The sequence below is a fragment of the Typopeltis vanoorti genome, chromosome 17, assembly GCF_054136105.1.
Source record: "Typopeltis vanoorti isolate ZY-2024b chromosome 17, IOZ_Tvanoo_1.0, whole genome shotgun sequence".
Lineage (NCBI taxonomy): Eukaryota > Metazoa > Arthropoda > Arachnida > Uropygi > Thelyphonidae > Typopeltis > Typopeltis vanoorti.
Window position 1 is genome coordinate 102,579,255 of NC_143565.1, and position 13,898 is coordinate 102,593,152.

The 13,898-nt window shown below is 35.3% G+C and overlaps 1 protein-coding gene across 4 annotated transcripts in view; it reads right to left on the reverse strand.

Moving 5' to 3' along the window:
* IP3K2 (Inositol 1,4,5-triphosphate kinase 2) overlaps positions 1 to 13,898 on the reverse strand; it is a 242,066-nt gene that overhangs the window by 57,885 nt on the left and 170,283 nt on the right. For all 4 annotated transcript variants that reach the window (XM_090406781.1, XM_090406780.1, XM_090406782.1 and 1 more), the window contains one exon: positions 415 to 558. In XM_090406781.1, coding sequence (XP_090262907.1) covers positions 415 to 558 — 144 coding nt within the window. The remainder of the gene's footprint in view (positions 1 to 414; positions 559 to 13,898) is intronic.

Sequence of the window (13,898 nt, forward strand, 5' to 3'; positions counted from 1 at the left end):
GCCACTAGGCCAGCTGCACAGACTTAATCAAAATAATTAGATATCATTGCTGTCTGAGAAAACAGTAACAACAGACTTCCACTAAGGAAGAACTGATTTTGTACCATCTGTATAGACAGGCAGAAAATCCAAGTATTCTGCTATGTGCATTTGAAAGCACCACTGATCGAAGGGGGGGGGGGGGGGAATTGCTATGTTGCACAGAGAAACTCATGGGAGACCGTGGTACACTAAGGAGTCACACGTGAAAGTTGTGGAAGACTGTAGTTAGTAATGAATGTGAGTAGAAGGTTTCTGCTTGGAATGTAGTGTTTTTCACACAGAAAACATCAGAATTTGCATATAGCATATATGAATGGAAACATGAATTCTATTCAACCTAGAATCATCACATAAGTTTGTAAAAAAGGATACTCTGACCATTTGGCATTTCTATAATTCTTTTGTATTCAGGAACAAATGGTTTCATAGAATCTTTCATTAATTTCTGAAGACAATATGCCTCTGTTCCACAAGATTTCTTCAAAATTGTGCCATGAGTACCAGATTTAAAATTTCCTAAAAATATTCCATTCAATTTTAAAATAAAATAATTCAAAAATAATTATTTTAAAACTTTAAAATTTCTGGTTTATGGAAAAATAATATAACACTGAGATACAAATTACACTTTAGATCTATACATGAACTATAGTTAATTTATTTTAAATGGCAAATTAACTATGTTAAGGACAGTATTCTAAATATATACAATAAATCACTTGAATAAGTCAGCATTAGATCACACAGCCTAGAGGATCTAACAAAATGAAAATAAATCTTTCTCATTATTTCTCATTTCAAATTTTATTAAGAGACATTGTGTAAAGTCTCAAAGATGTAGTGGTATGTAAAATGATTCCATAATAAAAGGCTAAGTTTACTACAGTGTAATCTTCTGTTTTAGGCTACTATACATTCAGTTCCAGTTCTAATGAAAGTGTCTTGTCATTTAACAAAATGAACAGCCTGCAATGTTAACAATGGTTTTCTTAGTATCACGAATAAAACCAGGAAGAAAATCTTTTGTGAATCCCACCTACAAAATATTGTATATATATTACATATTTGTAATATATATACAATGTAATATATATATATACACTGTTTGCAGACTAAGAGTTAGATAATCCAAAACCCAAAAGAACAAAAATTATAACTTTTGCAAGCCTCTTCAGTCCTCTAAATAATGATCTCACACCAGATAATGAAATTCATTTACCACCTAAAAGATAAAAATCAAATCATGTAGTAAGATGTTAAACTTCCAAATATGATGGTTCTTTTTAATGATGAAAACTCCCTGCAATGATTCTGAGAAAATGCTGTTATAAAAAGACATACTGCAGAAAGAGAGCACTGATAGGGAAAGCGACTGTGAGAGGAGGGGAGGGTCATCTATTAAACAGATCACCATACATACCTTCATGGACATCAACATCCATACAATGTCCAAGTCCAAACATACTGAATGAACTTCTCATTATCTTCACAAATTCCATTCACTTCTGTACTTTGGAATAATATCCCTATAGGTTTTTTCCAATGTGTATAATTCCCAACTTTTTAAGAAAAATATTAACAGATTACTTCTTTCTCCTTAATCACTTCTCCATACATGACACTGCTGTGTTGTAGGTCTTGTGATCTACAACATGCATGAAGTCATCATTAAAAAAAGTACTATACTACCTATAAGGTATATTCAGGCAATAGTGATTCAGTGAAAAGAAGAGAAGGAATAGTTATAGCATTCAGCACTAAACATGAAGATAAAATTCTTGAATGGCAGAGCAATTTCAAGTAGAGTGATATGGATAAATTTCAAAATGGGAAATTACACAATGCGACTTATTTGGCATATAATCCAACATAAGGTTCTACTAAAGAAGAAATTGAAGAATTTTTTGGATTTGAGACAACAGCTGAGATAAAGAAAAAAAATAGTTTAGAGATAAACCTACGTAGTTTTTTTTTTTTTTTACCTTCTTGGAAATCTAAACAGCAGAGTAGGAAATATATACTAGATATTTAGAAATGTCTGGCAAAAATTTAAAGAAAATAACTAAGCTAATAAATAATGGTATGCACCTGCTTGATTTCTGTTCAGACATGAAACAGTCATGATGCCAAGCTCAACATAAAGATGTGCATCAATTCACATGAAGAAAAGACACAAGAAATAAAATTCTTACTGATTATAAGATTACTGTTAATTACTGCTTACTGTTAATAGTGATATCTTCACACTGTATGTATACAAGAGTATATAGGGGACTTGAAAAAAAGAATCAAACCTTGGAGACCCGTGTTCAGTTTTTTGTATCATTGCAACAACTCAGAGCATCCACAGCTTAGTTGGTTTAGAAGAGCACTTTGGTTGAAAAGACCTGGGTTTATATTCTGTCTGTGATATGGGGAACCTTTATCAAGTGTTTTCAAGAGAAGATTAAGGTTTTTTTCTCCAAGAAACTTGGGTTTTTCATCCCTCTAACCAGGCAAACTAGGTTAATATCCTCAAAAGTCTTGTCTGGCACAACATAGTATTGACACTAAACACAGTATACAGTAGGATGAAGCTCATCTTATTCATAGAAGCAGGTTTAAATATGAATGCCTTTTCAAAGAAAGTTGTGAGCCCTTTTACATCAGCCCAATCTGAATCGGAATGATTCTCTCTCTCTCTCTCCCAAAAGTTTGGGAGATTCTTATTTTATATAACCATCAAAAATAGTTTTTAATAATATTGTTTATTAATATTAATTTCTAGCATGCGGCAACAGTTTTTAATTGGTAAACCACTGACTGCAGTTAAAGATACCAAGCTATTTTAAACCTGGTTTTACTCCATTTCCCAAGTAAGCAAACAGACAAATAAGTCAAGTATACTTGACTTATTTGTCTGTTTGCTTACTTGGGAAATGGAGTAAAACCAGGTTTAAAATAGTTTGGTATCTTTAACATTTATTATACCCAAGATAAAATACTTTCTACGCTGACTGCAGTATGTACCTTGTATTCTCGTTTCTTTGATTTGCTTGTTTCCACGCATTGATGAAGTGCTGTTATTTTCAGTATGAAATATCTGTATTTCATGTCATTAAAGTTAATTTCTATGGTTATCGTGTAATTTATTGTTTGAAAAAGTTCCACGTTTGGTCTCCAGAGCAGGATTTCCAGATCGTGTAAATATAAAATAAAAAAATACCAAAAATATATATAAAAATTGACAAAAATGAAAAAAAAAAAAAATCCTTGCCCACTCACAGTACAAATGTACTATAGGTTTAGTAATAATCTTTCATGGGTGGCACCCACATAAAAAAAAAAAGGTTACTGAATCCTACTGGCCTGTACTGGATTTATTTATGTTATGATAGGTTTCACGGTATAAAAGAACACAGATGGTTAAGCAAATAACTATTTATTAACTTAAAAGCTAATATTTCGCTGGTCTTATATCCAGCATCTTCAGAGCACACAATACAAAGTTTGTTACAAAGGTAAGAACCACAATCCGGTGTAACAGTGGGGACAGTATAAGTGATTGCAGCGTGCAACACAAGACTAAAGTCCTAAAGACAGTCATCCTAAGACCAAATATTAATTTGGTCTTAGGATGACTGTCTCCCAAATCTTTGGTAGATTTATACAGCCATACTTGTTGAGGTTTGGGGTATGCTTCAAGGCTTCTGTTGATTCCAGGAACAACCTCTCTGACTTGTAGAAGCTTCTGTGCATTACTTTTGTTTCTTTCCAATTGATCCTGTGTGCAGGGGTATCCAGAGCATGGTCTGCCAGACCTGACTTACCATAGCGAAAGTGTTGGATATATTTTTTGTGTTCACTGAGGCGGATGTCCACATTTCTTCCTGTCTGTCCATAGTAGGCTTGATGGCAAGAACAGGGCACTTCATAGACACCAGGATGTGATAAAGGAGTGCATTTGTCCTTGGGTGAACGGATGAGAGTTGCTAATTTTTTATAAGGTTTAAATACTGTGTGTAATTGGTGTTTGTTAAGCACCCTAGATATCTTTTCAGATGTGCCTTTAATGTATGGGATGGTGATTGTTTTGTTGTAGTCTTCTGTGGTAGATAGAGGGGATTTATGGGTAGCATTTAGTATGTTATCTATTTTACGGGGATTATAACCATTGTTTAAGAAGGTTTGACGTAAGTGAGAAAGTTCAGCAGTGAGAGCACTGTCATTGGAACAGATTGCTCTAGCTCTATGGGTTAGTGTTTTTAAGATACCATATTGTTGAGAAGGGTGATGGTGCGATTGTTTGTGTAAGTATCTCCCTGTATGTGTGGGTTTTCTGTAAACAGAAAATGATAAGGTACCTTCTGGAAGACGTGTGATCAGTGTGTCCAAGAAAGGCAGGCAGTCATTGGCTTCTAGTTCCATTGTAAAGTGGATTTTAGGATGCTGGCTATTTAGGTGCACTAAAAATGTATTCAACGTGTCTGGGCCATGTGGCCAAATGGCAAACACATCGTCAACATAGCATAGCCAGAGGCTAGGTTTGAGAGTGGCTGTGTTGATAGCTAATTTTTCCAGATGTTCTATGTAGAAGTTGGCTAAGTGGGGAGAAAGAGGTGAACCCATAGCTGTCCCATCTAACTGTTTGTATATTTTCCCTTTCCATGTAAAATAACCTGCCTGTACTGTGAATTTAAATAGCTGGGATATATCTGGGGGAAATTGTGAATTTAGTAAGTTAAGTGTTTCAATCAGTACATTAGTGAATAATGAGGTGATATCCAAACTCACCATTAGGTCTGAACTATTTAAGGTGTGGTTTTCTAAAATACTTTTTAGGTGGGTAGAATTTTTAACAAAAGAGGGAGAATTGTTTGTGTGAGCGGTTAGTAATTTTGCTAAATGTTTGGCTAGTTTATATGTAGGACTGTTTATACTATCTACAATAGGACGTAAAGGTGTACCTTGTTTGTGTATTTTTGGAGCACCATATATTCTGGGTGCTTTAACGTGTATGGGTTTAAGTTTTTTGACAATTTCTTTATTTAGTAGTACAACACCACCTGCATGAAGAAAAGAACTGAAATTAACATCTCCAAATTTGACATGTTTAATACCACTTTTCTTCATAATGTGATCCCTATAGATAATGAAACACAGTGGAGACAATGTGCACTCTTGTCTCACCTCATTTAACATCAAACCATCTTTCTGTACACCATCAATTCTAACTTCTCAATATATTGCTCAATGTGAACATAAGTAAGTTAAGGAATGAATTCAGAAGTGTGCAGAGTGAGACAGGATATTTAGAGAGGAGAATGGTAGTCAAAAATGCAAGAAAGAAGGTGCACATGGCAGACGAGTCAAATGATTGCAGCGGAATGGTGGAAAGCAGTGCTGTATGAGAATTCCAAGATGAAAGATGTGAAAATGGAGCAGATGTCAAATGTTTGTCAGAGAGGAGAGATGATACTAAGAATGACTGAGGCTGTGGAGAGGATAGGAAATGCAGAGGAGTCATCTGTGCTGGTTGTAAAAAATGATTTACAAGGAAGTGTTAATGAGATAGCACAAGATTTGTGAATGTTGCTAGAGATTAATTTAAAGATGCCAAGAAATTATATTCTTGTTTAATCCTTTATCCAAGTGTAAGCAAACAAAAACAAAGTTTGTATGTGAAGTATATTCATGACTAAGCTACTTGTGAAGGGTGGCCCATAAGTCACAAAGGGACTTAAAGATTTAATAACTTTTTTATTTATTAATTATTTTTATTATTTTTTTTCTTATAATGCAATAAAATTTTATTTTTATTTATTTTTTTAGGAGTTTTTTTATTAATTATGAAAAACCACATCATGTAAATGCCTTCCATTTTTGGCTTCACAAAGACAGGCCCTTTCTATGGCATATTCTATGAAAGCTGTTAATGGTTCTCGCTGCAGTGCCCTAATTTCTTCATGAAGGTTCTCCTTCGGCCTGTTAGATTGGAGCTTGTTTACATATGCCATTTCCTTCAGGTAACTCCACAGCAAGAAGTTACCGTAGCCATCAGATCTGGAGAACATGATGGTCAATTAATTAATTGCAGATCTTTGTGAATTTATTCACTTATCGAAAATGTGTCTTATGAGTTCCTTGCTGATTTTCAAAATAAAATTGAATGATTTTGGCATATTCCAGTAATTGGACCACATTTTTTTAATAAGCTATATAAAACACAATGAATTAATAAAAGACCCGACAAGTTTTGTAAGTCGTTTGACTTACATCTTCAGGGATAAAAGGTAACTTAAAGTTTAAAAACAGAAAGAAAAGAGAAATATTAGTATTAGTTCATACTATACATATATAGTTGTAGCCGTCTGACTATTCATAAAATTATAAATCAGAATTCAGATTCAAAGCCGTGCTGAGTTTAAACAATGCTGGATGATGCCAAGTTCTGTTGTTCATGTTCATAAATAATGTCCAAGGTCTGATTGAGGTAAAAAATATACCTCAATCAGACCTCGCAGTTACACAGACTGATCTATAAATTGGAAACTACTGTCCTAAAGTCATGCTTGTGGAGTGGTACTATTTTGCCTTCTTTCCTCTTTTAGGAACCTTACCCACAGAAAGAATTTCGTTAAATAACCAGGTCAAGGGCATAGCTGACTGTTGAGTACATTCCTTAATAATGCACGACAGACAGTAGTGTATATGCTCATTCAATAATTCCACTATATCCTTTTCACTCTACTGCCATGCCTATCCACCAGTGTCAATGTGGCATAATTATTCTGCTTCTTGCTTGTCATACAGAGGAAGAATTCCCTGGAATTAACCTTGGTCTGACCAGTCAATTTCTTCTTATACTGCAACTTTTCTTTTTTTACCATCTTATTACCTTCTTAGCTTGCTTATACTCTTCATGGATTCAATTGCCACAAACTATCTTGTACCTTGTCCATTTTCCTTTTTAACGGCTTGCTTTTCAACTGCATTTTCCTTTTCAACGGCTTGCTTGATTTCAATGTTCATCCATTTCACTCCTACTCTATTTACTCACTTGATATGCGGTTATACACTGCTCGTGTCAGATACTGCCTTATGAATTTCCATATATGGTCAACATCTTTTCTGCACAGCTCATCTACCCAATGTATCAATACTACTTGACTACACAGATTCCCATAATCACCTACCTTATACTTCCACATGTATCCATTTTTAGCAGTTTGTTGAATATGAGGGATAAATATCATAATTTATTTCACATATTTCCATTTTTCGCCATTCCACCACTTTCCAAATAAGTACCTCACAATCACCTCTCATCAAACTGACAGTAGTGTCAATACCTTATTAACAACTACATCTTGTGAAGTTATCATCAAATCCAAAACACTAAAGCCTCTAGTTACTTCAATCATATACTGCTTAAGATATTTATCCCTCAGAAATTCAAAAAATATGCTCTTCTTGTTACCATACACTATATCCTCCTTCCATTATATATATATTCCTGTAATTAACGTCTCCCACAGGATCACCTTCTTTTTACATGCCCAACCAATTTGCATAAACATTTCACAATCAGTATTCTCTACATTCCTTGGCCTATAATAACAGCATCCCTATCAGATGTACTAGCCTGTTAATTTCAACTTCACACCATCCTAATTTACGTTTACGCGTAGACCTACACATTTTACCGTGTAGGTATTCAAAACTAAAATCCTACGGAATAGGTTGGTTACTCCTTATTCTTGGAAGTGTCCTCTGTAGAAACATGTGTTTATGGGGCCGGTTTGCCTGTTCTGGAGAACGAAAAACCTGAGTTTCTGGGTGAAAAAACCACCCCCTACCTCCATATGAGACCGACTAACTCACCTTTAGTTGAAAGAGACCAGATAAAAGTTCCTCACGTCACTGATGGGAATCGAACCCAGATCTTTCTGACCAAAGGGCTTCGTCTATACTGACTGAGCTACAAAGGCTCTTTCACACCATACAGGTTCAAAATCTATGTGTGCACTATCATCTTCCACACCTAGTGGACACAATTCCTCTGCAATCCCTCCCTCCCTCCTCTTTTCACATCACTATCCTTCCATAAAATTATATATCCTTCCATAAAATTATATATCCTTCCATTTCTATTCCTGATATCACATCCTCCTCAGACAACGAAGTTTCACTGATACCAATTATTTTTGGGCATAGTGACTCAATCAATAACAAACTTAGCTCTCTTATTTCAAATACTCCTTACATTTGTATACAAACATAACAATCCCTGTGTCTTTGAAGCCATTCTACCAGCACCAACATTCTCTATTCTAGCTGCCATGCCACATCTCTCTCTCTTTGGTCTGACCACTCCTGTTTCTCTGATCCTAACTCTGATTTCTATTTCTACCTGTCTCATCCTCACCTTTATGCATTCCATCACTTTGTGCTGCTACAACCACATCTTCAACCTTGTATCCACCTTGTAGTATAGCCTGTTTAGCTGTGCTATCCTACTTCCCCAGTACCCTTAGATCATAGCTACATTGATTCTGTGCCTTAACAGCCTTTCTAAATGCTCAACACCAAACTCGTTCAAATGCCATCCATTCCAACGTTCCTTCAATTTCATTCCACATACTGGCTGAGTGGTTAGCATATCTGCTCTCCAGCCAATAGGCTACAGGTTCAAATCCTGACAAGGGCATGGATGTCTGTGATTGTCCTACTAACCATTTACCATATGTACTGCTGTAACCTGTCCTGGTTCAGTATGACCTTTGATGTCTTTGCACCATAACAAAAATCAAATCACTCCTCAGATTCACAAACTGAATCCCTTTTGCTTCACACAACTTAGCTATTTTGCTATTCATTATCGAAAGATGGCTGATCTCTGCTCTCCTTCTCAATTCACTATTGTCACATCAGGGTAACATGCTAGCAACTTTTCCAACAACATTATTATCCTTTATCTGCCACAACAACTTCCTCAAGTCTCTATCAACATTCTTTTATCCAAGTATAAGCAAAAATTCTTTGCTTACACTTGGGGATTGCATGCAAAGGATCTTTCCAGCTAGGCTACTTGTATATACAGGCTAGTGATATCAGTCAGGAAAGCAAATTACCTAAGTATCCCATAATGCAAAGCACACACATCCTTTCAGACATGTATAATGCTATGTATTCTGGGAAAGGCCATTTACCCAGACCAGTTTAATTTCAATCTTTAATGAGGTCTCATCAGCAAGATTTATTTTAATAATAATGTGTTACAACTTTTCACTACTTGTATATGGATTAGATTGGATCTGGTGCACACTGATAAGACCTCAATAAAGGTCAAAACCGATCTAGGTAATGGTCCTTCCCAAAATGCATAGCATTGTACATGTCTGAAAGGATGTGTACTTTGCATTATAGAATACTAAGGCGATTAATGTGAAGTCACTAGCTTCTACGTACAAGTAATCTAGTCATGAAGATTCACTTCACTTCACTTGCATACTGCCTGCTTACACTTGGATAAAGGATTAAACAAGAATATAATTTCTTGGCATCTTTAATTTAATTTATAATCAACTGAAAAAAACGTTTTACAATGTTGCTAGAGATAGTTATGTAGAAGAGCGCTGAGGAGAAGAACAGTGATCACGAATGGCAGGATTGACTGTGCTAGACTGTGCACGAAGAGAGGACTTGTGTATGTGGATGTATGTGATAAATTTGAAGGTAGGAGAAAAAGATGTTTGCTGCAGATGCTCTGCATGTGAGTGGTAGTGTGAAGCTGGGTAGATTGTTGATGAGAGGAGAAGACTGCATAACCAGTCAGGGAAGCAAAAACTAAACAGCTGGACTGCGAGTATAAAATACCAGAATGGGTGTGAGATAATGGACAAAGGAAGACAAGATAGGAATACAGGGATGGCCTCAATGGGAACAACAAAATTAAAAGGCTTGAATGGTGTAAGGAATTGTAGGAAGCAAAGAGAACCAGATGAAAGCTACTGTGCTTATACATGCAAGAATAAGGGTGAAAAGTTTGTGGCCTTGATACAGTTAGTCAGTCCATAAATCATTGCATTAGTGAGGCATGGGTAACAGAGAATGACATACTCATGGGAATAAAATGTGATGGTTAATAGCATTTTTTGAAAAGATAAGAGGAGGTGGGTATTACTGATGATTTCAGAAGATTTGTGTCCTCTCAATGTGGAACCTGAAGAAAGTAATAATGATATAGCTTTGAGGCCATTTGCTGTGAGGTTGAGGTAAGCAGAAATTTTAGATATTTAGTGGAATGATTCAGAAATAATAATTGCAGCTAACTATGGCAGCATTGACTAGAAGCAGGAAATAGTATATGCAGGTAAGGAGATCAAGTTCCTTGGGTCATTTAAGGACAACTTCATGCATCATGTCACTGAAGCAATATGTGGAACTCAAGTGTTAGACTTAATAATATCGTCTCATACAATGATGATAGAGGATGTCACCAATTGGAAAGAGTGGTTTTCACGTGGGGAAGTGGTAGGCAGGTACAAGCTTCAGAGAAAAAGAGTGATATGTGGAATTACAGAGCAAGGAACTATGATAAATTAAGGAAACAGATTGGTAATGTGAAGTAGCTTAATCAGTTGAATGGGAGAGAAATCAGCAATGCCTGAGACTCAATCTGGAATTAATTACTTATGGCAATGTCTGATTGTATTCCCTAAGGTTCAGAGGATTAATAAAGTAGTAGTAAAATGGATGAACCATTAAATTATCCAGGCTCTAAGAAAGGGGACATTACAGAAGAAATATAAAGAACAGAGTATTCCTCAGCAGCATGAGGAGTATAAGATGCAGCCTAGGAAGGTGATGAGTATAGTAAGAAAGAGAAATTAAATAGGAAGGAGGACAGAAGACTGATAATTCATTGATGAGAAGTGTTCAGAATAGTAAGTAACCTTGAAGTTAATAAGGCCGAGGGACTGGATGAGATATCACCACCTATACTACTACAGGAATATGCAGAACTAACAGTGCCCTTGATTTGGTTGTTCAACAGAAGTCTGACAATCGGAATAATCCCAGAAGAGTGGAACAAGGGAAAAACAGTGCCACTGCATAAGGGAAAATCCAAGTCAATAGTATAAAACTATAGGACAGTGTATATATCAAGTACAGTAGCCCCCTTTATCCACATGGGGGGGGGATATGTTCTAAGACACCCTGCAGATATCTGAAACCATGGATAGTACCGAACCCTATATATATATATATATATATATATATATATATACACCATTTTTTTTCCTATACATACCTATGATAAAATTTAATTTATAAATTAGGCACAATAAGAGATTAACAACAATAACTAATAATAAAATAGAACAATTATAACAACATACTGTAATAAAAGTTATCTGAACGTGTTGGAAGTTTTTTTCCTGTACTTGATTTCTCTAAATCCAGAGTAATTTAATAATAAGATGAGACACCTTTTGGCAACTCGTATAGGTAAATATGACTTCTCCATCACTTCCACCTTAGTATCACCATCTCTGGGTCTGGCTCCCACTGACGAGACCTCAATAAAGGTCGAAACTGGTCTGGATAGTGGCCCTTCCCTTAATGCATAGCATTATACATGTCTGCAAGGAGATGTGCTTTGCATTATGGGAGATACTAAGACAAGTAGTGAGGAGAGCTTGGTCCACCTTTACCACGAGTTGCCTCAGTTCTGAAGATACTTCAGGCGCAAACTTTGTTTGCTTACACCTGGATAAAGGATTAAACTAAATTTATTATTATCTGAATGTGAACGGAATCTTAGCAACCTCAGCATACATTTTTTTTTTAATTATTTGTTTATTTATGATATTTCACCTTTTTCACCTTAAAAGGAAGCACTTTACGGCTTCTCTTTGGCAAGTCCGAACTGCCATATTCTGAACTGCCACTACTCTTGCACTTTGGGGCCATTATTAAGTAAAATAAGGATTACTTGAACACAAGCACTGCAATAGTAGATCTGATAACCGAGAACTACATTGTAAATGAGACTTTTGTTATGCCCTCTTATGAATTGTCTATTACTAAAAGAAAGAGCCATACAGCTTCATTTCAGCAATGTAAAATCACATCGGCAAAGTAGATATTAGATCCAGCATTATTTCAAAGCCGAATGTTTGTAGGAACTATGAAAGTTTCACAAGTTGACCTGAGAGCTTACGAGAATACAATCCTTGGCATCCCTGAAGTTGCCTTAGATTGCACTAACTGACTTAAGTAGTTAAGGTAACTCGGGAATGCCAAGGATTGTATTCTCTTAAGCTCTCAGGTCAACTTAAACAAAACAAAAGTTTCATCAACTTAAACAAACGGTCAACAAAAGTTGACCTTTTGTTTAAGTTGACAAAAGTCTCATAAGCTCTCAGGTCAACAAAAGTTTCATAGTTTCTACAAATACTCGGCTTTGAAATAATGTTGGATCTAATATCCACTTTGCTGATGTAATTATAAATTGCTTATTTCTGGAATTCTTCATTTAACGTTTTTGGACTGGGACTGACCACAGATAAGTGAAACCATGGATAGTGAACCTGTGGATAAGGGGGGGGGGGAACTACGGTATAGTGGTGATGAAGGTGTTATAGATGCTGGTTACAGACAGAATACAAATCTGAACTAATGAGAATGGAAATCTTTCAAGAGAGCAGCATGGGTTTGTTAAAGGGAGGTCATGCTTTAATAACTCGATTACATTTTATAATAGGATAACTACTGCTGAAATTGAGCAGGATGGGGATGGATAGTCAACTGGTAGCCTGGCTATAGGGATAGTTGACTGATAGGAGCCAGAAACTGTTGAACTATATCAGTGATATAGGCACAGTGTGAAAGGAGATATTCAGTTGTTTGCTGATGCTAAATTAGGAAGAGCAATGTCAGGAAGTTCTGACATGTTGTTGTTACAAGAGGATTTGAACTGGTTCAAGTAAAAGTAATGCAGTTTAGCCAGAGAAGATATTTCACCTTTTTCATTTTATAATTTAAAAAATTGTAATTTTTTAAGAATTAAAATTACAAAATTAAAATTTTGTAATTTTAATTCTTAGTATTAAATTGTACCATGTTTAAGATTTTAAATAAACTTTTGTTCATTAATAACACGGTTGTCTGAAATTGCTGCCTAATGCACCACTTGAAAATCATACGAACCTAATAACGCGGGAAATTAATGTGTTAAGTAATGAGATAGAGGGTCATGACTGCTTAATAGTTTCACGCTCAGACATGTTTTTGTATTTTGCTCCTTGTTTTCGAATAATATATCTTAAACTAAATGTCCTGAAAGGCGCAGTATAATATAAATATTAGGGACACTAAGGGGAGAAAAAGCTTAAATATTTGAATTTTGTAATATCTCGTGCATAGTCAAGTTTTGATTAAAGAAAATATAGAGATTCACTTGAAAGGAGAAAAGGAAAATTTAATAATCGTAAATAGGGACACAACACTATGGAAATTTTAACAAAGGGCTCGCATCGCCAAACACACACACACACACACACACACAAAAAAAAAAAAAGCTGTATTTCACACCAAAATTTTATTAATACAGCTTGTGTACAAATTCCAATCAAAAAATATGAGAAGACAATCAACCTCTTGAAACAAATATTTCAAGATCTAAACATGAAATATTTGCACACAATCAACTATGTTAATTTATTTTGCATAAGAAAAACATTTTTTAACTATCAAAATATAATAAGAATGAAATCTTTTATAATCTTTTATAAAACATTTGATTGGCTACCAGAAGGATAAAGATAGCACATGGGCTTATTTTATTTTCAAACTTGGGTGCATTCGTT